The 26,765-nt window shown below is 35.6% G+C and overlaps 1 protein-coding gene and 1 long non-coding RNA gene across 5 annotated transcripts in view; both read left to right on the forward strand.

The window, feature by feature from the left end:
• The window catches only part of LOC111514813 (E3 ubiquitin-protein ligase mind bomb 1), a 456,223-nt gene extending 431,950 nt beyond the window's left edge, over positions 1–24,273 (forward strand). Inside the window, exon 8 of the mRNA XM_074171098.1 lies at positions 24,189–24,273. Coding sequence (XP_074027199.1) covers positions 24,189–24,258 — 70 coding nt within the window. The 3' untranslated portion in view covers positions 24,259–24,273. The remainder of the gene's footprint in view (positions 1–24,188) is intronic.
• On the forward strand, positions 8,304–8,898 carry LOC141480755 (uncharacterized). 4 transcript variants are annotated; one of them, XR_012464540.1, is made up of 3 exons: positions 8,304–8,408; positions 8,516–8,722; positions 8,783–8,898. It is a non-coding gene; the product is annotated as an uncharacterized lncRNA (long non-coding RNA). The 4 variants fall into 4 exon arrangements; XR_012464541.1 differs by having other exon boundaries at positions 8,325–8,461; XR_012464542.1 differs by having other exon boundaries at positions 8,338–8,408; positions 8,503–8,722.
• Positions 24,274–26,765: the final 2,492 nt, after the last annotated feature.

Genomic DNA, 26,765 nt, shown 5'->3' on the forward strand with positions numbered 1-26,765 from the left:
GTTAAGTTTCAAACCTTTCTTCTGGAAATGGAGGGGTTTGTATTCATGGTCGAACTCATGTTCCTCTGAGATTAGATGACTGGCATATGTGGAATTTATTTTTCCGTTCTGGAAACTATATTTGTGTTCCTTTATGCGGGTTTTAAACGTTCTTCCAGTTTGACCTATATAATACATCGGACATGACCCACACGATAATTTATACACTCCTGATTTTTCTGAAACTGAACTTTTATCTTTGTTATTTTCATTCTAGGTTATAGTATATAAGGTGTATATTTAGAAGTAACTTTAGTTATGCTTGAAAAAGCTATTGTATAGTGAAACACGTGTCGCGGTTTTTGTAAAACCCTCATAGTGAAAATTATAGAATAAACTCTATTTATTATTGTTTTCTATTCAATTGTATTTATGGCTCAGTATTCTGCATATAGTGGCTGCCTCATAAGAGGTAAGAGGTAAGATAAACAATCTTACGGTACATTATCTGGATGTAACTCCAACGGTAAAGGCAGCGCACGCCAATATATCTCCCAGGAAACAAGAATTTTTCCGACCTACTTGATACGTATCGTTACATTATAACCAAAATTACACTAAACCTTTGTACGGTGGTTGCCTTCTATATTTCGGGATTAGAGAACAAAAACAAATATTAATAATCGAAAATCACTTTATTGTTTTTCAAAATATTTTCCATGAAGATCTATACACTTTTGTATTCGTTTGAACCAATTATCGAAGCACTTTTGCTACTCTGATTGAGGATCCTCAAAATAATGCATTCTGAATGCAGCAACCGCTTCTTCAGGTGTCGAAAAAAGTTGACCTCTCAGTTTGTTTTTTACGTGCGGGAATAAAAAGAAGTCATTCGGAGCCAAGTCAAGACTATACGGCGGATGACTCATCAAATCGATATTTTAGGTGCTCAAAAATGCAATTGTTTGAGCCGATGTGTGAGAGTTCGCATTGTCGTGGTGAAAAGTGATCTGTCTTCGGTGGTTGGTTTTCCTGATTTTTTTAAAGACAACTGGCAAACAAATGGTTGCGTACCACTCAGAATTGACTATTCTGCGTTGTTCTAGTAAAACGGTTGCGACATGTCCAGTTTTTCTGAAAAAACAGGTAACCATTTGCATGGAAGTGTTTCGTGCGCGAACAACTTTTGATGGTTTTGACTCGTCTTGAAACACCATTACAGTCGATTGCAGTTTACTTTCGGGCTCATACGCGTAAATCCACGATTCATCACCTGTCACGATGTCATAGACGTGTTTCGAAGCACCGCGATCGTATTTTTTGAGTATTTCCTTCGACCAATCGACACGAGTTTTTTTTTGAGCGATTGACAAATTGTGTGGGATCCAACGCGAACAAATTTTTTTGACAGTCAAATGTGCATCCAATATTGAATGTATGCTTCTCCCACTAATGCCTAAGGTTGTCACAATCTCACGATAGGTCACGTGATGATCTTGCTATATCAGTTCGCGCACAGCATCAATGGTTTTCGGAACAACAACTGATTTTGGACGACCTTCACGAAATTCGTCTTGGACTGAACTACGACCAGGATTGAATTCACCATACCATCGATTAACACTGGTCCTTGATGGAGCTTCATCGCCAGAAATTGAATTAAGTTCATACATGCACTGTTGCTGAGTTCCTCCACGTCGAAAGTTGTAAAAAATAATCGCACGAAAATGTTCACGATTTAATTCCATTTTTGGGCCGAGATGAATCTTTTAAGTTACTGTAAACAAAACAAATAGCGGGTGTATGTCAGAAACTGTCAAACTTGACGATAGAGCTGTCAGTTGCCAGATTGCAAGACTAGGGCTGCCAAATCCCGAGACATAAAAGGCAACCTATCATATTTTATTCTGTTATATAAGCTGTATGTATGTAATGTTTCACCCAAATTCGTTCAGACGTAAAAGAGCCACAAACATACATACATACATCCTAACAAACTTTCACATTTATATTAGTATAGATAGAAGGTACATTTACTCTGTTCCTATGCAACATTAGGTCTTTGATAATTGTACTTTGAAACAAATGTATTGATTGAAATTTGTTTAATTTGAGAATTGATATTTCTTTTTGTACCAATGCATTATTCTGATAATATTTCAGGAAATTATTTTCACTAACACCATTCAACCCAAAAATTGTCTTGATGTGTTTTTTAACTCAAAATTTGTTCTTTCTGGGCAATACCATTCGGAAAACCACTTATCCAAGGGATTTGTGGTTTAATCTTGCTGGTCAAATGGTCTCGCTGAATGAATCCATTCATCTACAGACAAGGCAACTTTTGGATTCTTTAAAAAAATCATTCATACGCCTTTTATTTCTTCAGTTCGATTCGTAAACAAATTCTCTCATGCGAATGATTTTTTTTTATTCCCCAATTCAAAATTCAAACAAATCGTTCACAAATACCATCTGCGCTAATGACTCAATTCTTCATTATTTTCCCGAATAGATTTTCGTCAAATATAAATAATAAAACATAAATTGCCATTAAAATTCATACGACTGTGATTCGAAATTGGCCGGTATCATTTATTTGGATTTATGGATTCGAATGAAAGGTCCATTTTACGCTTTTCGATTAATATACGTGAAGGCATAAATTATTCATTTAAATTAAGCCATTACGTTCAACTGATGAATATACCAATGTAGATTGGCCAAAATTATTATGCTTATAAATAATGTTCTAGCTTTATTCATTATTAACGAAATCAAGCTTTAGCAACAACTTTGTTGATTTAACGAAATTATATTTTCCAATACTGTGTTTTCTTCAATTTGACACACCCTGTAATGAGAAGGGTTGTATAATAATAAAAATAATACTTTATTACCTTTTAGACAAAAATTACATTGTATGGTAATCGTCAAGCTTATATAACTACATTTAGCACATGGTACTGTGTTACATGCCAATATTCAGATACTAAAATAAGAGAAAAAAAATGCAGGAAGGCAACAGAAATGTATGCTGTCTTTTGATGTAGTTCTATTATCGCAGTCAAACAACAACCAACAAGTAACAACAACAGAACATCAACATAATAAAAATATTAATAAAAATAGAAACCATGAAGAACATAGTACCAGTTGAAGCGGTGAAAACTATTCGAAAATTTCTGAAAGGCTGTAAAAGCAATTATTTATCAAAAAACGTTTCAAATTCAATTTGAATATTTTTATTCTTTCGCAATTTTTTATGTCATCTGGTAAGTTGTTGAAAATTTTTAAACCAAGTATACTTGGGGAATGTTTTCCAATCTCATATTTGGCAAATGGAATATGAAACAAAGAACATTGTCTTGTTGTCCTACAGTGAGTAAAATTCATAAGGAAGTTATTTTTGTTTTCAAATATATATATATACACAACTCAAAGATGAACAGTGAGGGTAAGGTTAAAATTTTGTATTTCATGGAGAGTTCTTTACAATTTTGTCATGAAGAGACTCCTGCTATACATCTGATAATTTTTTTCTGCGCTTTAAACACTTTGTCAGCCAGCGCACATGTTCCCCAGAAACAAAGACCGTATCTCAGTTTTGATTCAGCTGAAGCGTGATATAATTGTATTACTTGGTGTTCATTCATTGCAGTTTTAAGGTTTTCAGTTTGTAACTTTCTGAATTCAGGTGAGAGATAATATGTTCACAATGCTCATTGAAATTTAAATGTTCATCCACATAAAGGCCTAAAAATTTTGTGTCTTGTTTTCTTGAAATATTTGTATCATTTGAGCGCAGTGATAAATCTAGATAACATTTTTTTTGTCTGTTATGAAAACGAATGAAATTGGTCTTTTCCACGTTAAGCTACAAGTAATTATCAACGAACCATTCGTTTATGTTATTCATAAGAATATTGCATTGTTCGTTAAGAATTGTTTCTTCTCTATTGGAAACAACTATAGATGTATCATCTGCATACAAAGTGTACGAGGCTCCATCATAACTATTTGGAAGATCGTTTATGTAGCAAAGAAATAATATGGGTCCCAAGATGGAACCTTGAGGAACACCTATATTGATTTGGTTTTCATCAGAATTGAAGTGTTCAATGGAATTTCCATCCTGATATCGTAAACTGACATATTGCATCCTATTTCTCAAAAATTATTGTAACCACCTCAAAGGAACATCCCGAACTCCATATCTAGATAACTTTGTTATGAGAAGGTCGTGATGAACGCAGTCGAATGCCCTGCTGAGATCACAGAAAATCCCCACAGGGCACTCGCCGGCTTCTATAGATGAAATTAACTTGTTACACAAGTTATGCATGGCTGTTGATGTAGATTTGCTTGCAACAAAACCATACTGTCTATTTGTTAATATATTATTCTCATTTACAAACTGAAGAAACCTGTCCAGAAAACAATACTCTATGACTTTTGAAAATAATGACGGAACTGTAACTGTTACATGTAATGTGTTGACTGTTAATTGGTGTTTTCATATCAGCTTCAGTTTGAGAATTATAAAAAAAGGTTCTTGGAGTAATTCAAAAATTTTATAACACATCTACTATTCAGCAATTTTTTCATTTGGCTTCCTTACTTGTGCTTCTCACAAAAATTTGTTTTTGAAGCTCCAGCAACACTCTTTCACCCTAGGGGCATCCCAGGTACTTCCCTTAGTAACTTTATGGCAACTTTCCCATCTTCCTACACTCAGATCACCAAGATTTCTAGGAAAACGTTCCATGAGCTGTGAAGGAAGTGCACCTCAATATAAATATTGTAACCAAGCTGCTGCAACTGTAACCACATGATCTTCACGTGGTCCGAGTAGTGTTCATTCTTGTTGTTCCACAGAAAAATTTGAACCACTCGAAAGAACTGTGAATTTTTCAATATCTGTCATGGAACCTGTGAAGTTTTCATCTTCGAATAACCTTATTGTAGTACCATCCAAAATGCCTACTCGCGTTTTCGCTGAACTCAAATTTTGGTGGGGGAAAACTTCAGTAATAGAGCTGTAGAAACTCAAAAATGTATGCATCGCAAATCGTCTTTTCCATGGTTATAATTTCTCTGAAAACAGGGAGCCATATTTAGGTTAACAGAAGTACACTGGATGTAGCCTCTGAAGACATTACGATAGGTTGCCTTTTATGTTTCGAGATTTGGCAACCCCAGTGTTGCAATCTACTAACTGACAGCTCTATCGTAAAGTTGGATATTTTTGAGCTTATACGCGCGCTATTTGTGTTGTTTACAGTAACTTAAAAGATTCATCTCGGCCCAAAAATGGAATTAAATCGTGACCATTTTCGTGCGATTATTTTTTACAACTTTCGACATGGATTCACTCAGCAACAGTGCATGGATGAACGTAATTCAATTTTTGGCGATGAAGCTCCATCGAGGACCCAGTGTTTATCGATGGTATGGTGAATTCAATCGTGGTCATAGTTCACTCCAAGACGAATTTCGTGAAGGTTGTCCAAAATCTGTTGTTGTTCCGAAACCATTGATGTTGTGCGCGAACTGATATTGCAAGATCGTCATGTGGCCTATCGTGAGATTGAGACAACCTTAAGCATTAGTTGGACCAGCATACATTCAAATTGCATAAACATTTGACTGTCAAAAAAAATTGTTTGCGTTGCATCCCAACGCCAGTTGTCTCCAAGAAATCAGGAAAACCAACCGCCAAAGACGGATCACTCTTCACCACGACAATGCTAGCTCTGACACATCGGCTCAAACAACTGCATTTTTGGGCAGCGGTTGCTGCATTCAGAATGCATGTTTTGGAGATACCTCAGAGTGGCAAAAGTGCTTCGACAATTGGTTCAAACTTATGCAAAAGTGTATAGATCTTCATGGCGAATAATTTGAAAAACACTAAAGTTATTGTTGATATTTGTTTTTGTTCTCTAATCCAGAAATATAAAAGACAACCTCCCCTTCATGGTCCGAGACAATAATGGAGCGGGAATTGGAGCTGTTGAACTTATGATAGTTTCCAATAGTGAACGAGTTAATAATAATAATAATACATTTATTACCCATCAAAGAAAAAAACAGAAGAATATACAGTAGTGGTGGTGCTATTAAATGATATTCTGATGAATAAATGGCTGGACTTATTGGTTCAGATAACTGTTGAAAACCGTTTCAGTTCTTCCGCCTAGGCCAAAGAGATATTTACAGTTTTAACAGATAGCAATACATTAACGAAACTGAATGAGTAAAGATAAGTAAATAAAGAGAAGGAGAGGAAAGGAAAGCATAAGAAGGTAAGGGTTAGAGAGAGAGCAGAGTAATTTTTGAGAACTTTACTGAGTACTTAGTAGGTAGTTTTTGACTTTTGGATTTGAATACCAACGGCGATAGTTGTAGGTATGATCCATCCAGTTTATGCAAATTATTAATGCAGATTGCCATATTGTAGGAGAAGGACCGTTTGTATATTTCTTCACAGTGTGATGGTATAGTAAGAATGGTTTGTTTACGAATATTCAAATTATGGACGTCCGTTCTATAAGAGAGTTTTTCATGTAGATAAGGTTGTTGATCACAACTGTGCTACTGATTTGGAACCCAGTCATCAAAAGTCAGAGATCAGAACAATCGAGAAGCGGGTTGAATGGGAAATTAAGGGGTTCATCATGATCCGTCAAGAACATGTCTGTAACTCTCTTTTCGTAGCAGTCATGTGAAGAGTCTTCATCCAAACCACTCTGTCAACGAAAGACAGAGTTGTTTATATTATAATTGGTTTATTTCAAACTAATGTCAAAGTCCCATTTTATAGGACGACTCTAATGGTATCATTAGTCTGTGGAAAAATGCGAAATTGTCAGTTGAACGTATAATACCTATCACCTTTGACATCAGATAATATTGAATTGAAAGCTTTTGATTGAGATTTACTCCAATTCGAGTTAGAATTCCAGAGAATTCTGGAATATCAACGACGCACACGTGTATCATCCAATGTGGGTTGAATTCTGAAAATTGCCACTCCGATTCCACCCACAGCAAATATTCCGTGTTATTGCAAACAACCAAACATAGGAATAATGAAATTTGATAACTCAAAAATCCGATGTTGTTTCGTGTTTGCGACAGAATAATTTTCATTAAGTTCGCGCAAAAATAGAGAATCGAGCCGGCGCCTTTTATATTATTATCACTGTAGGAATGAGCGTAGGATAATATCTATGTTACATTTAAGTGGATATTGGAGTTCATCCTGATGGTCTGTTGTTCGAGTTTTTATTGCTCGAATTTCATTCTGAAAAAAGCTTCGCCGAGTTGGCAATGATGGGGGCGGCGACGTTCTTGGGATTGAAACTGGACTATTTTTGTATCGTTAGTTTCAAGTGTTCAGTGTTCTGTCCACGAATAGGACTCCGTGATGAAGATTCAATCAACTGAGAGAAATGTTCAAGAATTTAGTAGAAAATGAGGGTAACGGGTTGTAAGATTATAATTGAGGAGCTAGTCCATGGCCTGATTCACTGCCACCTTTTCAGATCTATTTTAATGCTCCTTGGTTTTTAGATCAAATTTAGTCAAATTGATTCGAATGAAACATATAGGGGTCTTTTCCTCTACAGGAATCACCAGTGAATGTGGTAAATAATACACTTATTCTAATTCTTTCACAAGTTGGGACCAAACGATTCTTATCATGGATGCTTCAGCCTGCCTTTGATTAGGTTATACAGGGGCCCAATAATGATATCTACCTGGGGCTCGATTCCGGGACAATCTGGATGATAACCTCAGATTCCTCTTGGAGAGATAATTATGAATCGAGACCAAAAATATCACCACAGATCCAACTGCTCCATCCAAAATCATTAAATACTGTTTTGCAGGAGTATTCCCATTTAAGGATATATCTCAAAAATCCTGCAAAACCAGCAACAGATCAGCTTTCGTCCAGACTCTTCCCGTTCAATCTCAAATCTCCCCGTAACCTCTCAAATGTCATCCACTTGACGACAGCCCTCAGTTGCCGGTCCCTCTGCACGTAAGTTCCATCATATCCGGTAGATGTCACTTTCCCGTCATCTCTACGTTGACTCGTCCAAATAACGAATTCAATACTTGATTCCGTAGATTAACACAACACTCCATAAATTATTTACATATAAAATGCACATATAACCGATAACCTACTTACAATTAACGGAAATGCTCTCCTCGCTGAGTAGTCGAACCACTCGGTTCATCTAACCGAACGCGCTCCTGTCAGACTTCCATGCAACACACCTACACCCTCAACCAAGGTTAGCTGTTACGGCTGTCGTGTCAATGCTGTCAAGCACTGTGATGTTTACGAAAATGAGAACCTTCAATATGACAGAAAAGGGAAATCGCTTCAGATACGACCCAATGAAAATGAGGTAAGGAGTCCCAATAATTGGCATAACATCCCAACAGAGTACTAAATTGATCGGTATTGATTTCTGACCGTCAACATTATTCCAATCTGAACAGTGTCATTTTACAGATTTTCGATATCCCATCAAGTAAATATCGGCACAAGAGTTCAATAACTGGATTTGAAATACAAGACAACATAATGACGACTCCTAAAATCAGTAGCCAGTGATTTGTACTATCGAAATGAATGAAACCATGTCCAGTAATACTTGGCAATCCCACACAAGAATAGCCTGTCTTTGGGATGGAAATCCAGTAAAAACCGAGATGGAAGGTAGAAGGACTTATCTCTCATTCATGACAAACACACTGACATGTATATTTGTGTTTTTAGGGTAGAGTCTACGATGGAGTGAGGCGTTTTATCGTATCGAAGCTGTGTAAATAGAATAACCTTTTCTTGAGAAGTGTACCTTGAGATATTGCAATAATAAAGAATTACAGCGTTTATACCAAGTGTTGGGTTAACTAGGTGACTTGTGCTGAGTGAAATTCACAACGTAACAAACACTGACCCTTTCATTTAGCTGGCAGCTTCTGGTTTTTCTTCCCCGAATCTTGCGTGTCTCAGCCTTGCTATCCCTTCGCATTCACAGAGCACATGCAGTGCGGTTTCTTCCTCTTCTTGACACTGCATTGGGTTTCTTATGTCAGACCCATGTTGCTCATATGTTTTCTGAGCCGGCTATGCCCCGTTAGTAGACCCACCACTACCCTTGCAACCTTACGGTTGTGGTTCAGCAGTTCTTCCGTGAATCTGGACTGCCTGCCTCATTCTTGGGAGCTTATTCCACCAATCTATCGATTCGACTTGTATCCGTGAGTTTATAGATGTCTTTATACATGCTTTCGCTACCCTGTAGAAGGGTTCTGGGCCAATCATATCCTTGGATGCGCCTTCAAACGGGTTGTTACTGTAAATGTTTGTGTATTTCAATTGTTTCATTGTACCTATTACATTCATTCTCTATAGCTTTATCAAGAAAATGAGAAGGTAGCCCATTAGGAACATGAGGTTGTGCGTGGGCTTATTGAAATCTTCAACAAAACTTCATAAACAGGGTGGCCCAATCGGAGACGTCCAACAGTTAATTCTAGATTGTAGACCTCAGAATAATCTTTACGTATATCATGCCATATTCTTTTTTTTTGAGTTGTGAGTTTATCAATGTTCTCAAGAGGATTTTCGGACAGGAAGGCTGAAATATTAATGAAATGATTAGCTCTTCGGAATCCAAGCTGTGAACAGTGAACAACGAAAATTTTCAACGATATTGGAAAAATCGATTGTCAAAAATTGTTTTCGAGTTTCTATTCAACCGGTATAACTAAAGGAAATTATGGTCAAATTTTCAATGAAAATGGGGACGGCTATAAAGATCGACTCAAAAATGTTATTTGGGCTTGACTATGAACGACTCAGTTAATATCTATGCAATCCTATACTCTTTAGATGTACCATTAAAATCATTACTGGAGTAATGGGAGGTAAATAAGCTAAGGGTAAAAAATCATTATCATTGAATATTACTTCAACAGGTATCTTACAACCATATTGAAAAATATGTTTGATAATCTCCACTCACCTGATCGTCAAATAGTGTTTTTTTCAACAGAACTCGAAATGTTTCCTCATCTTTTTTATTGTAGTTTCATTGATACTAAAGGACCAGTTTGTTGGCCTTCCCGTTTTCTGGACATTACACACATCGATTTTTATTTCTGGTGATCTTTGAAGAACGGAGTGTACGATAATCGCCACGATAGTATCGATGATCTCCAGATAACGAATTCCATTCTTAGAATCGATAGTAGTACCATTTTGAAGGATACAAAAAAGGTATTTAAATGTGCATTGAGCAAAGAGGAGGTGTACTCTTACATTATCGAATTTCGGACAATGAATATTGCAAACGATTTGTACACTTCGTTTTAATTTTGGATGGCGTGGCAAAATTGACGAAAAATGAAAAAGGCGCATAACTTGAATATTTTTGGTTTGGAGATAACATTCATAATGATTTTTGAGTTGAAAAAAGTTGGGAATGGATTATGGTGAAAATATTCAGGGTGTCTCATTTGAAGAAATAATTCAGTGTAAAAAACAGCTCTTTAATTCAACCAACTCTTATCTCCAATAATGAAGAAGTTAACAATAGTGCCGACTAAGATTTGATCTTCTTTGCACATTGCACATTGAATATATTTTTTATAATTCGGTTGATCTTTCAGAAAAATTTAATACTGTTGTAAATCATGCCTGAAAAATAAGCATAAACCAAACGTGACGTAGCTGAGACCGCGCGAATGTGCGATGATTCCCCTCCACTCTAGAAGCAGCGAGAATAATGCTACCGATTTCAACGGAACTTCGGCGAAATTTCTACGGCATTCGATTAAGATATTTAAAAGCTAGCCACGAGGATATCGACACCGTCAAGTGAACGTTACAGTGCGGTGCGCGAAGTGATCTAGTAAGGCGATAGACATTCAAATAATACTTGAAGTTTTGGTTGAGGGGTTTGTTGTACTCAAAGTGAAAAAAAGTTAAGTTTGATTATTGTTCGGTGTAGTCAATTATTGGTCAACCTACGGGGAAAAACGTAACATTTGATGTCGGAAGTGGAAAAATTGACTAAAAATTTACTGTTTAATGGTGAAAACAAGTAGTGTCAATTATGACGAGATGAAAGAGCTTAAGAAAATGCTCGAGGCTTTGCAAGCGAGCTTGGCAGAGAATGAAAAACGCAGAAGAGAAGAAGAACGATTACGCCGAAACGAAGATCGTGAATAACTACTAGATAATTTGGTAAAACAAGAAGTGTAGTCAATTATTGGTCAACCCACGGGAAAAACTAATGATAACTTGTAGATCCAAATATGCCATGGAGTTGATGTCAAAAACATGTTGTTGATGTCAATGAAATCTTGAATTTTATGTGAAACCCAGTCTATTTAGGTGTGGTTCATAAAAATTCGTTCCAGATCCATTTTTCTTTTTTTTTCAATCTTTTTTTATTCATTATAATCCAATTTCAGTTGTAAAAATATATTCTTTTCATGAAATATTTGCCAAGAACCTCATTAATAAGGTTCAATGAAGTTGTTAGTATTCCAAATGTATTCAGTCTCTTATCGTCATAACAATAATTTTCTAGTATATCAATACATAATAATTTCTGTGTTACTAAATCCGTAATGTATGAAGAACTGAATATATCCGACCGATCGATGGCCTCATACAGAGATTTAACAGTTTTTGGCTGCGTTCCAAAAATGATTATGGTTGAGGAAATGGCGCAGCTCTAGTGCTCAATGAACAATTATCTGAAATCCCATGTGAATATTCATGTAATCACTAGCAGATTAATTCGAAAGCTGATTGATTTTCTCTATTATACATGTGTCTTCTCTGTACGAATAATTACTGAGAGTGAATTGTTTGTTTGCAGAAATACTGCTTTGATTCATGTGACGAATGAATGCTTTTCATTAATCGTGTACCGTTTCTTCCCCTTTTCAACCAAACTCTGATATTGATAATAATCACTTTCTTGATATATCAAGCTTCAGTGAGAAAAAAGTATACGAGGCACTAAGGTCGCTTTGCCTAAAAAGACCACTGGTCCAGGTGACATTCCAGCATTCATCCTAAAAGATTGTGAACTTGTGCTTGCTCGTCCTCTATCTATACTACTTAATATCTGCTTAAGATCGGCTACAATACCAAGAATCGAGAAATAATCAAAAGTCTGTCCCATTTTCAAGAAAGGAAATAGACGAGATATGTCAAATTATCGGCCTATTTCTACCATTTGCAACTTTGCAAAGGTTTTTGAGATTCTGCTGGAGCGAGTTATATATCGGCATCTAAGTTGCAATATAAGTATAAAACAACACGGTTTTATGAAAAATCGTTCAACGGTCACCAACCTTTTGACTGTAACCCAATATATTGCTGAATCTATTGACAATAGGGTCCAAACTGATGTTATTTACATAGACCTTTCTAAGGCCTTCGACAGGCTTGACCATGGCATTCTACTAAACAAACTAATAGCATTTGGATTATCTCCATCCTTAATCGCACTATTTCAGTCCTATCTACGGGATAGAAAACAATATGTTCAGCTCAATGGTTTCAAATCTACCGAATATAATGCTTCTTCCAGTGTTCCACAAAGGTCAAATCTGGGGCCGTTGCTCTTCAATATCTTCATTAATGATATTGCAGATGCTATAAATGTATATTCCTTTTGTATGCCGGTGATCTGAAACTATACATAGATGATTGTGTGAACCTCTCAGCAAACATAGGACGGGTTGTAGAATGGTGTTATCGAAATAACTCGTCGCTAAATCCTGATAAATGTAAGGTCATGTCCTGCAGTTTGAAAACGAACATCTTGATCTCTGATTATTCAATAGAAAACGTTCCCCTGGTGCGACCAGAAACATTTACTGATCTCGGCATCACATTTGACACTATACTATCTTTTAATAGACATATCGATAATGTTGTAACCTCCTCCTGTAATAAATTGCACGTAACAGTAGTGTTTTCAAAGAAATTTCGACTTTAAAAACTCTATTCTATGCTTTCATTAGATCAATGTTAGAATACGTGTCAGTTGTGTGGAGCTCTTTTCATCAATATCATATAGATAGGATAGAAGCAATTCAACGACGATTTTTGAAACTTCTAAGCCTAAAAACTGGTGGCATTTATCCTCCAATTGGAACATCCCACTCTGAATTGCTAAAAAAGCATAACTTTTTTCCTAGAATCTGTTCCAGACACCCGAGTACTTTTTATATAAAAACATCTCGCACAAATGTTCTGGAGAATTCTCCAATCCATAGCATGTGTAAAGTGACAAACTGTGTTAGCGATAATTTAGATATATTCAGTTGCAAATTGTCAGATATAAAATCCCACTTCATAAAATAATTATTCTGTCACCTATCATAAATATGAAATGTGTAGTCTTTATAGTCACTTGTTTGTATCGTTTGTAATGTTTGTAGACTTTACAGTCACTTGTTTGATGTATTTATTATACTCTGTTATTTCCTGCACTGTAATTGGGCTATGTCCTGTAGAGTATTGTATTGAAAATAAATAAATTGATGTAGTTTTGAATTTATTTCTAGTTATAGATATCGAAGAGCAAACCTGGATATCTAGACATGTCACTGGTTCATTGAATGTAGAGTGCCACAGGGTTCTCTTCTCAGGATCACTAGTATTTGATATTTGCTCATAAGACCGTGCAGAGTTTATTGAGAATATGTCATCATCAGGTTTTTTGAGAATACAGCCGTTTTACCAGGTTGATGTTTGTAAGTAGTCTCTAGTATATGTCTCATTAGAAATAAGGTCGCTCTCAAACAAATTGAATTTATTGAGTGTCAGTCATTCATCAATCTTGTTTGGTACATCTTCATTCTTCCCTTTTTGATTAAGAAATTTATATAAGCCGCGAACAACATAGTAGAATATGTCATTTATGAAATTTGTTAACGAGAGCGGGCCAATGACTGAGCCTTGTGGCACGCCGGATGAAACGATTCTATCCGAAGGTGATTGATTGTTGTGAAATACATATTGGTTTTTTCAACTATTGTATGATTCATGAAACGAATGGATTCTTTGGTGGAATGAGTTTTCCAGTAGTTGTTGATGTCAGAAGTCAAACAAAACTAATGGGAACGTTTAACATTTTCAGTTCCCCGAGAAATTTTCGAATTGCTTGTGTTGTAAAGCGGTTTTTCCTACAATCATATTACCCCTCAATAACAGCATTATTTTTGAGTATGAAGGGAACTTGTATTAACGATTGTTTTGAAAATGTCATCAACAATATGTATTATGATAGTGGATCGGTAATTTTCAGGTAAATCAATGTGTTACCTTTTCCAAATATTGGTATAATTTTGCCTTCGGTGGAGTATTTACTACGACACAGTAGAATAAATACTTACTGAGATATGGAGATACAAACACATGATAACAAAATGGACAAAACTTTCGAAAAAACTTTACCAAGTTTCTCTCAAGTTTTATATTTTTCATAAATTTCCGCTATCAAGTGCCGTTTTGGTAGATTATCCGTGAATTCGATTCGTAACATTCTTCGCAATACCATTTTAATCTACATGAATGAAAACCCTAGAGCCGAAAGTCAAATAAGCCGAAGATAAGAAAAGCCTTCAGACATATTTTATAGCGATTATTTTACAACGCTTAGGGAGCAATTTTCTCCTGCTCCAAATTTAACTTTTCCTATCAACTGTTGCAAGTTATCCAATTTTGAATATTGGCGTGCTTCTGTCGATATTGATAGGATATATTTTCAACGATATCCGAATAAGGCTTGTCGATTTCTGGAAAATAATTTCTCCTTGGGGAAAATGAGCGTTAGTCGCTGAAAATGATACTTGAGAATAATCGTTCGGAAAATGTTTCCGTTCTGTACAAAACACATTGTTTCCGGATACAATTTAATCTTCAGGTTTTAAAATTCCATTGTAACTGGGTAAGGAATTTATCAAATCCTTTCTTCTATCTATGCATTGAGGTAATGAATTCTAACGTTCGTTCATTATTTTTCAAAGGAAATGAAAAATTGTTCTACAATTTTTGACGAGGTCAGATTTGCCATGTTCAGAAATCTATTCATCATTGAAGAAAGATGTTTGTATGGCTATGCCAGAAATCAAAGATAGTTGCCAGGGATATAACATAGGAACAATACTGACGGATTCCAGAATATCAACTTATATAGCTTCGAATTCCACTATTTCATTCGAAGTCACTATTTCCGTCTTCATATAACATGTTAATCCAAATTTTGTCCACTGAACGACTGTGCTGTAATACTAGAACACATACCATTTCATCCATGATTTCAATTACCCGTATTCATTTTGCATTGTGATCAAAATGATAAGATACCTTTCTGCTTTGTTTGACCTTGAAGGTTGTAGAAATAATAATCAAATAAATCTGCAGATTGAATTTTCCAAGCATATATGGAGATGGATATCCTGTAAGTGATAGATGAAAGTAAAAATTCATCATGATATTTAGGTTCTCTAGGCATTTTAGTTACCTCTGGCAAAGCTGGTTCAAAAAAATACTTCCAATCAATTATATCCCAACACAGGCATACTCTCCATAGCTCAAAATTTAATATTTTCCGGTTGCAGCGAGTACAAAACAAAACCCGTACCAGCGATTAATTTAGGGAATTTGTGAATATGACCATTTTTATACCCTTACATCCATTCCACTAATAAACACAAAATATTAAAGTCTTGAAAACCAGAATAACTTTTTGTTTTCTGATTGGTCAAACTGGCAAAACATTTAGGACTCGAATCCAGGAACATCATACGAGCTATGTAAATAATAATACAAATTCAACATATTCACATCATCTTTAAGAAAAAATTCATATCTTCAACGAAGAGTTCGAAATTTTGCACATAGAAAATAAAGGTTTGAAACTGAATCATTAGGAGGCAATGGAAATTAATAAACTTGAAACATTCTAATGAATATTACTGGAGTTTTTCCCAACACCAAATCGTTATTTTTACACCTCGGCACGTGTTTCGATCACCAAGTGATCATCTTTAGGAGGAAGATACTAATGAATGACCAACTAGATTTGAATAGATCACCATTATTAAACTTGTTTTCTTAAAAACCGAGAAAGTATTATTGATGTAGATGTGAGGTAATATGCTTCAGGTGATCATGATTGAACAGGTACCTTAGATAGAGGTTTAGGTAACTTTTTGGAGGTAGTGTCAATCATGGTTACATTTAATGTAAGAACAACTCGAAGTATTCAAATCTCTTGACAAAGCTACTGTGCTATTCAAACATGTTGTGATATATTTTTCAAATAAAGTTTGTGGAGATCAAATCGTGAGGTGTAGTTTTTGAAATCAGAATAACGTGTTAGGAATCACACGTTAGAAGGTAAGACCTCGTTAGTCCTTAGCTGGCACAAGTTCCTCAACTTCTGAGAGTTGTCGTTCGTTCGCTGATTAACGGAAAAACAGATTTTAAACAGATTTTTTTTAATCACAAGTTAAAAATATTTTCTCACGTCAACTGATGTGAGATTTGAAACACAACTACTTTGGTCGTTCCTAAACATAAATCTGTCATTTCGCTAGAAGTTTCTCATAACAAGCTTCAAAGCAGTACAACGAAAACTGTCAATAAAATTGAAGGTGTACAATTTTTTTCAACTTCAACTTTATCCCTTTCACCATCCCTACAATTCTCTGTTCGGATTTGCCTAGCTCGAAAGAGTTTTAAGTATGTTCTAGTCTCCATCACATTTTCCTTCACAGCTTCTACTGTAACAAACCTGGTTCCTTTCAATGCTCCTTTTATTTTTGGGACTATAGTCATACCGAGCTAGATCTGGTTAGTGAGGTGGACGTTCCAACGTAGGAATCCCATGCTTGGCCAAGAAAGACTAATGTTTGGGCTGAAATATGTTCTGATAAAGCATCCACGATCTGTTCTTCCACAACTCTGGTTGCTTTCTTCTCAGTTGCTAACGGAGAGTAGCTACAATCTCAAAGTATTTTTTCATCTATTGTCTGTTTTGTAGGAAGTCAATGTTTTCGATGTTGTCATTAGTTTTCGAAGTCGATTCAGTTGGCATGGATCATCTTTGATGTCTTTGAAACGCGTGTACAAAACATACATTCATCCCCATACACTTGTTGCAAGACGGACTAGGTGCCTCTTGCGAATTCACCAAATATCACTCAAAATTCTGTGTCAGCACGTTACTCAATTGAAACGCCTACCATTTTTCCAATGACTGGCAGATACACGGTCCGACACATACAAAGGTTGAGATCCAGCTGAGCGAGCTAGTGTCGTCAAACTGGCTGGAATGTGCAGGGGGGTGTCAGGTGATAAGATGCCATAAACTGTTCAATTTCAAGAAAAGATGGCACTGAGTGATTGATTAGTTATAACGTGTGTCGACTTGAACTTTGTCTGATTATGATAATTTCATTTTTCAAATCTTATCAAAATTTGGAAGAGTTAGTTGAGAAACAGATCTTGTTGACTCTCCATCGTTTCATCATCCTCGGGTATGTTCGCTGCATTGATTATTTCAACTATATAATTATTATATTCTATCAATTACATACTTGTAGCTTTGCTGAAAGCGATGAATAAAGACGACTTACTATTATTGATTGGTCAGAATTCTGTCTCTCTTCGGCGTATGAAAGATATAACTTGCAGATGCAGTATTTCACATGAAAAAAACTATTTTCAGAAAAACTTGATAACTGAATTACCTACAGCAGCAAAAAGTTCAACCAAAAAAACGCTCGCTAATAAAAAAGTTCTCAACATGAAGTTCTTTCTCGAGTGCAGAATCCTGGAAACTTTATTGCCCGCATTTCAGCAGTAAATTTGCAGTACAAAAGAACGGCGCTCTGTCCTGTAGTCCCGGAGTTATAATCTCAATATTCATGTAGATTTGCATTTACAGTCCACATTCGCACTTCACGGCGATGAGGTGCTAGTGTCATTGTCGCGCAGAGAGCTGTTCAAGTCGGAAGATGAATCCTACAAAGCTCGACGTGGCTACGAGACTCCATAAAAATTATACGACTTTTTAACAATTCTCAGGAAGTGGTGTGAACGAGCTTCGTGAATTTTCAGATCCATTGTACTACACAACACGGATTAGTTTTTCTGTTTTGAAATGAAGTAGGTTCATAATTAAATAATTCATTCTGAAAGTTACCGTCGATTTCTGCAAAACTTTATATTTTTCAGAAGGAATTCTTACACAAAACCGACGTACAAATTACAACCGAACGCTGTGTTTTTATCCCATTCAATTATCTCACTTATTTTACTTTCGCGTCTAATCGTGGGTCTATTCAATACTGAATCCTGTCGGTTCATACTCCCATGTATACTACTCTAGATTTTTTACGGCTTCCGTAGTATCATAGTAAGTAAATTTCATTCAATTCAGTATTAGGACAAAATACATAGTCGTCTATGACAAAAGGATCCAAAAATAAAATAAATGAATGAAGATACATGAAATGTAGAAATTATACAATTTTAATGAAATTTACAGCTATCTAAGCAAGCTTGTATTGTAGCCAGCTAACTAAATAGTATATCTTTTCCTGTATAACCAAACGTAGTGAAGAGAGTATAGAAAGGGAGAGATAGTGAGAGGAAGATAGAGGACGAGAAAGAGAGAGAGAGAAAGATCTCTCTGTGATGCGCTCTGAAAGACAACTCTAATAATAGATATTTGTTATTCAAGTATCAGAAGAAGCATATCATAATTATTGTCAACAAATTTTATTCTAATCTATTTTGAATTTGAGTTTGTTTCTCATGCCTTTCAATAATTCTGGTATATTTTGGTATATGTTGTATAGTTTGGGTCTCAGATAGGTTATAAACTTTTGATTATGCGTGAGTCTGCATCGTGGAACATTCATGGTCTTAACTGAACTGTTACCGAGTTTTGAAAGCATGCTGTACAAATTTGGTTGAAGAATTAGAAGTCTATAATAAACTCTGAAAAATGTAAGTTTTTCTAACACCGAATATCCCAGTTTCATCATACAACGACTGGGTACAATACCTCCGATCTTCTTTCATCATGATTCTTATTAATGAATTTTGAATCACTTTTAAGTTAATTAGCGATGTCTTGAAGGTACCACCCCATACTAAAAAATTAATTGGCGCTCCGGGGCGACTTCATTGATTCTAGTGGCGCATTTGCTTTTTCCGTTGCAGGAAAACCCGGAAAAACCTGCAGCATCACATCATCTGAAGATCTTGATCTAACAATGTCCTCTCTCTTATAAAACAAAATGTAGGGTGTCTCCAGAGGCTCCAATAAATTCAATGCATCGCCAGAACACTAATAATGACCAAATTCAACGCCAGAACCACAGTGAACAATGACTGCATGAATATTATAATAGTGGTCTGCTAGGTTGAAATGTTCATCTATTTCGAACCTTCCAAATAGTTTCTTGCTTCCGTTAGAGGTTGAGTCTTGTTTGAAAATCTTCAGTGTTATTATTAGATTGACTGGTGCCTCAGCTATACTTGTTTCCTTATAACAGTCAGTTAGTTCGGCGCATGTTTGACAATACAGGTACTTCACTTGCGTTGACACGGTCGCGGCTTCCCATCTAGCCGAAAGTTCCAAGTCTGCTGGAACTGCAGCATTGTCTGGCGAAAAATTGTTAAGAAAAAAATGCCAAAATCTTGGAAACAACTATCTGTTTCATCCAGTAGCGGTTGAAACTTTTGGGGTTTATGGCCCGGAGTCTCTGTTATTCGTTCCTGAATTTGGAAGGAGAATAGGCCAAGCAACGAAAGATCACCGTTCTACCTCTTTTTTGATTAGTATTGCTATTCAACGTGACCATGCTCCTTCACATAATTTTGATGAGATCATGCATTGCCCTAATTTCAGTACGGAACTGAAACCTCTTCGAAACAAGCCAAGATATATGGAAATTCATCAGTCTCCTATCAAGGTTGATTCACAAGTGGTTGATTCACCTTCTTCTTTTTCAGTGCGGTCAGTGGACTCAGGTCATTCTTGCCCCCAAACAATGAGTTGCAGTCCTCGTTCCATTTCAGTGGAAGAACTTCATGAAGCAAGAGCCGAATCGATCCCTCTACGAAACCCTTCTTCACTTGGAAGGATCGATCGCAGCTTGAGAAATGGTTCTTATGGAGATTCTGTTAAACATGTTATTCCTTACGAATCAGTAGATAGTTGTCCTGAGAATCTAGAGAAGAAAATTGGATTGGATAATTTAGGAAACACTTACTACATGAATAGCATTTTACAAGTGATGTTCATGACGAATAATTTCAAGAACGAAGTTTTAATGATGAACGAGAACGATGATGTTTCCTGCTTATTCATCAAACTCAAACAACTGTTCATGCAGCTGCAGTTTCGTAAGAAGGTATCATCTTACCCTCCAACCGATTTCCTGGTGTCTTTGAAGTCCACTAGATACTCGTTAGGACAACAAGAGGATTGTTCCGAAATCTTGGGGTTCTTGTTGAATAATCTTCGTGAGCAAAACAATAGCAAAATCAACACTCCTGACCGCTCTGGACTGAATGATTCCGTACTGCCCATCTCGTCTTGTGTTTGTAAATCTTTTGCTGGAAAAATCCTCACTTGTTTACTTTGTGGTAAATGTTCAAGAAGTACCGAAAACTTATGTGAATTTCTGGAACTTCATCTAGCTTCTCCTAATATGACTAATAACCAGTACGAAGAATTAAAAAAATACGCAAAACTGCATTTCTTATATGAAAATAGTACATATTGTCCAAATAATATAAATCATTCCGTTTCCACTTCAAAAGCTTTCTAACTTCGAATGAAATTTAAAAACAAAAATTTGAAAAAGAACTTTCTGAGGACTTTCGGAAATTGCTGGTTTTACATATCTTCGACGTACTTTATGTATTATATGTTCTGAAGACTACTGAAAGAGATGAAACTGAATGATGCTTCGATAGACATCAATTTATTCAGTTTTACTTGGTGAAAGCCCAAATATTTCAAAACTCTGCTTGAAGAACTTTTGAATATACGATATGTAGTCAAACCCTTCATTTGTTGAATTTTTTACAGAATAACGGATGTGGTAATACAGTTCAGTCATGTTTCAGATTGTAGACGTTGAGGTGTTCAACACTAGAAAGCTACATGATCAACCACATCAAAACAAACACTCTCCAAAACACGACGTATTTTTGAGGCATCACGTAATATTAAGAAATGCAGGAATGTTCCCCGAAAATCCGGCAAAGATGATCTCAATTTTTCTCTCGGGAGCAGTTACGAGAATGTCTAGAGCCGAGGCCGTACCTGGAGTTACCCGGTTATGACGAGAAGCCCGTAAACACACGAGAGACCTTTCTCCTTCGGAATCTTCGTCCTTCCCGCAGGAAGCTCGGCCTTTCATGCTTTGATCTTCGCTGTAAGGGTTGCATGCATAACATGGGGTCACGTTTCGATGTTGATGATTTGTTGTTATGCGATCGGGATGTGGGGTGTATAATCACTTCAGTGAGTTGTATTGGGAATTAGTCATTTGTATATTGAAGTGCGAAATGGCAAATCTCGGCGGTTGGTGCGAATAAGATAAATCCAGATCATCTTGTTTATCTATCTATTTCTCATACAAATATACCAACCCTATTTCAACTACGCACACTTTGGCTTTAGCTAAGAATTTTTGCTTGAATAAATTCGGCCGTGTTGACAACTACACATATACTAGTAGCAAACGGTATTTCCAATTATTCCTTTTGTGCAGGTGGAAAATAATTGAAAGATAATGAGTGATATATAATTGCAAAAAATAGATACATACTTTGTCGTTATAAATAAATTAATAAGGGAAAATGGATAGCTGTTAGATAATTGAATGAATGAACAGTTACTAGAAAGGATTATGAAACGAGTTAGGCAGATAATCTTCAAAACATTGCTTGCAAAGTTGATAATAACATACCATTATGTACATTTCATATAATGTTTCAGAAGATTTTTCTCCTGTGTATAGGTCCGCATTTTCTTCAAGAATTCTATACCTTAGTAGTCGTGGATATAAGAGTATTCCTAACATTCAGAAAGTTGACTTAGGTGTCAACTTGGCGAGTTGACTTGGATGTCACACCAATAGGTGGTTCCACTTATGTATCGCTTGCATTTACGCAGTTATTTCAGTCAAGTACTTTTCTTGGTTATTCACATATTGTCTTAGAGAGCTGTGCTGTCTCCACTACTGTACAGCCTTTACGTGAGCGACCTTCCGAGGTTCGATTACGTGAAGGTTTCCCTTTACGCCGATGATATGGCTCTCGTCGCTTCTTCCATGGGTCGGGCGTTGGCGGTCGCCTACACCTAGGTCTTTGGGTAGACCGCAGACTCACCTGGACAGATCACATTGATCATATCAAGAGCAAAGTGCAGATGTGGATAGCTAAACTCTATCCTCTGGTCAATAGAAATTCAAAACTCAATCTTAAAAATAAGATTTTACTATACAATACGATGTTCAAGCCTGTCATCATGTATGCTTCAGGTGCTTGGGGACAAGCCGCCCCGTCAAACCTCTCAATTTTGGAAAGGTTGCAAAACAACCTTCTCAGGATGCTGGTGAATGCTCCATGGTTCGTGCGGAATTGAGCCGTCCGCAGAGATTTGAAGCTGTTAACTATACGGCAGTCCATTCAGTCGAGGAATTAGAGAGTTTTCGAGTCAGCGGAAACTCATGATTACCCATTAGTTAGGGAAGCTGTAGATTACACTATAGACGACCCAGGAAGGGGTACACAAGGCCAGAGCGGCATAGAGGTCATTAACCTTTATGTCGCCACCAAAACACATTACGTTATGAACCATTCGTCCTCCTGACGAATCTGAGTTAAAAGGGTAAGGGAAAAAATTTCCAACCTGATGAAAATGAAGATGACTATGACACATCTCAAAATTATGCCGCTTCCTATAGCTTCTGTATATAAAACATTGATTGAAATTCATAAAAATAAATCAAAATACATTTTACAATCGCAACAACATGAATATCCTACAAGATCAGGAAATCTGATAAAAACTGTGAGATTCAGACTGAGCACCTCACAAAATAATTCATTGAATTTGAAATTCTATGATAAGTTACCATGTCACATAAAACAACTCAGTTTCTACTGTTTCAAGCAAAAACTGAAATCATTTTTTTGAATCACTGTTTTTATTCTACAGATGAATACATGTTATACAACATAGATAATTCATGCGACTTTTAGTGAGTAACAATTGTTCTCATTTTTAACATTAGTTGATTGATTGTTTTTATGATTATGTGCACTGTTCTGTTATACAAGCATTGTGATAAGTTTTATTTGTATATATGACATTATATTTATAAATTTTCGTGTTTTGACTTGCTACCAATATTTGTTCAAATGTATCACGTAGCCAATAAACTATTTTATTCTATTCTATTCTATTCTATTCTATTCTATTCTATTCTATTCTATTCTATTCTATTCTATTCTATTCTATTCTATTCTATTCTATTCTATTCTATTCTATTCTATTCTATTCTATTCTATTCTATTCTATTCTATTCTTTTCTGTTCTGTTCTGTTCTGTTCTGTTCTGTTCTGTTTTGTTCTTTTCTATTCTATTCTATTCTATTCTATTCTATTCTATTCTATTCTATTCTATTCTATTCTATTCTATTCTATTCTATTCTATTCTATTCTATTCTATTCTATTCTATTCTATTCTATTCTATTCTATTCTACTCTAATTCCATTCCATTCCATTCCATTCCATTCCATTACATTCTATTCCATTCCATTCCATTCCATTCCATTCCATTCTATTCTATTCTATTCTATTCATACTGTCTTCAATCGAGGACCGTCTGCCTGGTACAGACGAAGCCAATAGGCTGAAACTGCTGTATACTGGTGGCTCTTGAATTGAAATCAATATGGGAGTGATTAGAAATAATGGAGAATAACGGTCCCCCCCCCCTATTAAAAAACTTGTTTCGTTTTTGATTTTTGTGAAAATTTTTATCTCACAATAGATTTTCGATATTCATGCAACAATTTCGTCACACTAAACATTATGTTTTTGTTTCAGGTTAGTCAGTATTTCCAAGTCGGCCCTTTGGAATTTGGTAAAGTATGACATAACTTTTATAACTTACTGAGAACTGAATTATTGATAACTTTCACTTCACCTTTGGCAGATTTGATATATTTTGTTCTTGTTATAATTTTCACCGCGTAAAAGAATTTTTTTTTAATACTCTATAATTGTATAAAAATTTGAAACATTTCCAAAGAAGGAAAAAAACATTCCAAAATATCAACAAAAACTATCAGGAAAATGTAAAAATCTCACATGAAATATACCAATCGGAAAAAAATCTATTCAAAACAATTACTTGCCTTCATGGCATGTAGATATCTATCTATTTAATGAATATATGGATGCTGATATAGACTTTCACTTGAAGAAAATCTTTTTTAAACATTCCAGAAGTGGTATAAAAATATTTTTTTCTTCAAGAAATTAGAAAAGGGAGAACATTCAGAACGTTTATGGCTGCTAGGTCTGGCATAAAATATATTCATTCCTGGCTGATAGCAGGACGTACAATGGATACAATAGATATATTTCAGGTTTCCTCACTAAGAGAAGTCTGGCAGGATCTTGCCAAAATCACTACCGTCTATACCTACAAACTTAGCTCCTGAAGTTTCCAATATAATTATCGTAGTTCTAGTGTGATCTCCGTCAAGTAAAATAAAGAATAACACAAATATGTTAGTATCAATTATGCAGGTAGAATCTCCAAGAATATTAAAAATTATCTCTCAAAATTCAATATACAAACATCCTACATATCCAACGAAAATTTAGGAAACAGATTATTTAATGTCAAACCTAAATTAGACAAAGGGAAGAGATCTGGTATATATAGACTAGAATGTGGTGAATGTTTCGCCATATATACAGGCCAACCTGGTAGAAATTTTGATACAAGGTATCATGAACATGTCATTTCAAATAAAAAAAATAAAAAGTCATTAATGTACGAACATCTTCAAAATTCGAATCATAAAATAGATAAAGATAATTTAATCCTTCACACATCCTCAATGAACAACTTGATCTAAATGAAAGTCCTCTCCTAGTCCTGAACCTATAATTCATTTCTCAAAAGCTTTGTTTTGTTATGTTCATGGATATTACAGGTATACAAAATGTAGGTACCAAATTATTTACGATAGGCAACTTAGGTACCTATAAACTACTCAGATTTAAATGTAATCAGTTAGTTTTGAAAATGGTGTAATAGCCGAAACTAGTCAACAATAAAGATAATATCGTGGAAAATAGACAAAAGTGTGTTTTTGTAGTGTATCCTCAGTGTTTTGGAGTGATAAAAGTGTAAAGGTTTCGTGTCTTCGAATTATTCAGAGATTTGAAAGTTTTAAATCTTTCATAAATATAATTTGGCTTTTTGTAAATGAGGAATTCATGTGTATTGACGTGTAGGTGGAACTGCCAGGTTTTAGCAATCGGTAACCAACCTGACTCTTCGAACTTGGGGGAATTTTTTCACACCATAAGAAAGACGAATGCAATTGTTTTGTATTTTTCGTAAGCGAATTACATCAATTTGTATCAAAGCAGGCCCAAAGATTAAATCGCAATATGCTAATCTAGACAATATGAGGGTTTCGCAAAGTTTCAACTTCAATTTGGAAGTCATAATATCTCTACTTTGATAGAGTTAACGTAAGATACTGTACAAGTTACGACAAAGTGAATTTATATGTTTGTGAAAAGCAAGTTCTTGCTCTTTGTAATTATTTGTAGTAAGTCTTGTCCAAGTTTGATTTAAATTTCCCCTTCAATATCCCACCTTTTGTGTTTCGGGCCAAACAGTATCAGCTGAGATTTTTTAGAATTCAATTTCAGGATATGAGCTATAAATAGATCCAGTAACTTTTGTAGATCGCTGTTAATGTTTTCCATTGCCATCTGCCAGTTACTTGAAAAAAATCGAAAATATAAGTGAGTGTCATCTGCATAATGATGAACTGTGCAATGATCAATTATTTTATGAAAGTCAGATATATATATATATTAGAGAGAACAGAATGGGGTCAAGGATAGAGCCCTGAGGAACTCTATAGTCACCAGGTAAAGCACTAGAACACTTTCCATCTAGATATACTGACTGAGTCCGATTTCTGAGGTAACTTTTCAATAGATCTATTGAAAAGTTACCTCAAAAATCGGACTCAGTCATTATGTCTGGATGGAAAGTGTTCTACTGCTTTACCTGTTGACTCTTCCATTTGGAGAACTGAGTTTATATGAAATAAACTTTCTGTGGTGTTTGTGTTTTGTCCTGGTATACTGTATATAGTTACTTTCGAAAATTTCAATAATCATAAAAGTATGTACTAACGTTAGCAAACCAGGAGAAACAGTCACCTTCTCGCTCGAAAATTACCACGGAGTTGTTAATGCTTGTGGTGTTTTCTCCAGAGAATATCTGGATAAGTAGGCCGGGGCCAGCAAAGCCTACGCATAAAACCCCAGTGATATGAAAACGTATCGATCGACTACACTTATTCCTTCACTGTTTATCCTCGCACTTCTCCTTCGGGAGGACGCGATGCAGGAAAGACTGGTAGG

This window comes from Leptinotarsa decemlineata, unplaced genomic scaffold, assembly GCF_025532065.1.
Source record: "Leptinotarsa decemlineata unplaced genomic scaffold, Ldec_3_MD MMD2_tig00000008_RagTag_RagTag, whole genome shotgun sequence".
Classification (NCBI taxonomy): domain Eukaryota; kingdom Metazoa; phylum Arthropoda; class Insecta; order Coleoptera; family Chrysomelidae; genus Leptinotarsa; species Leptinotarsa decemlineata.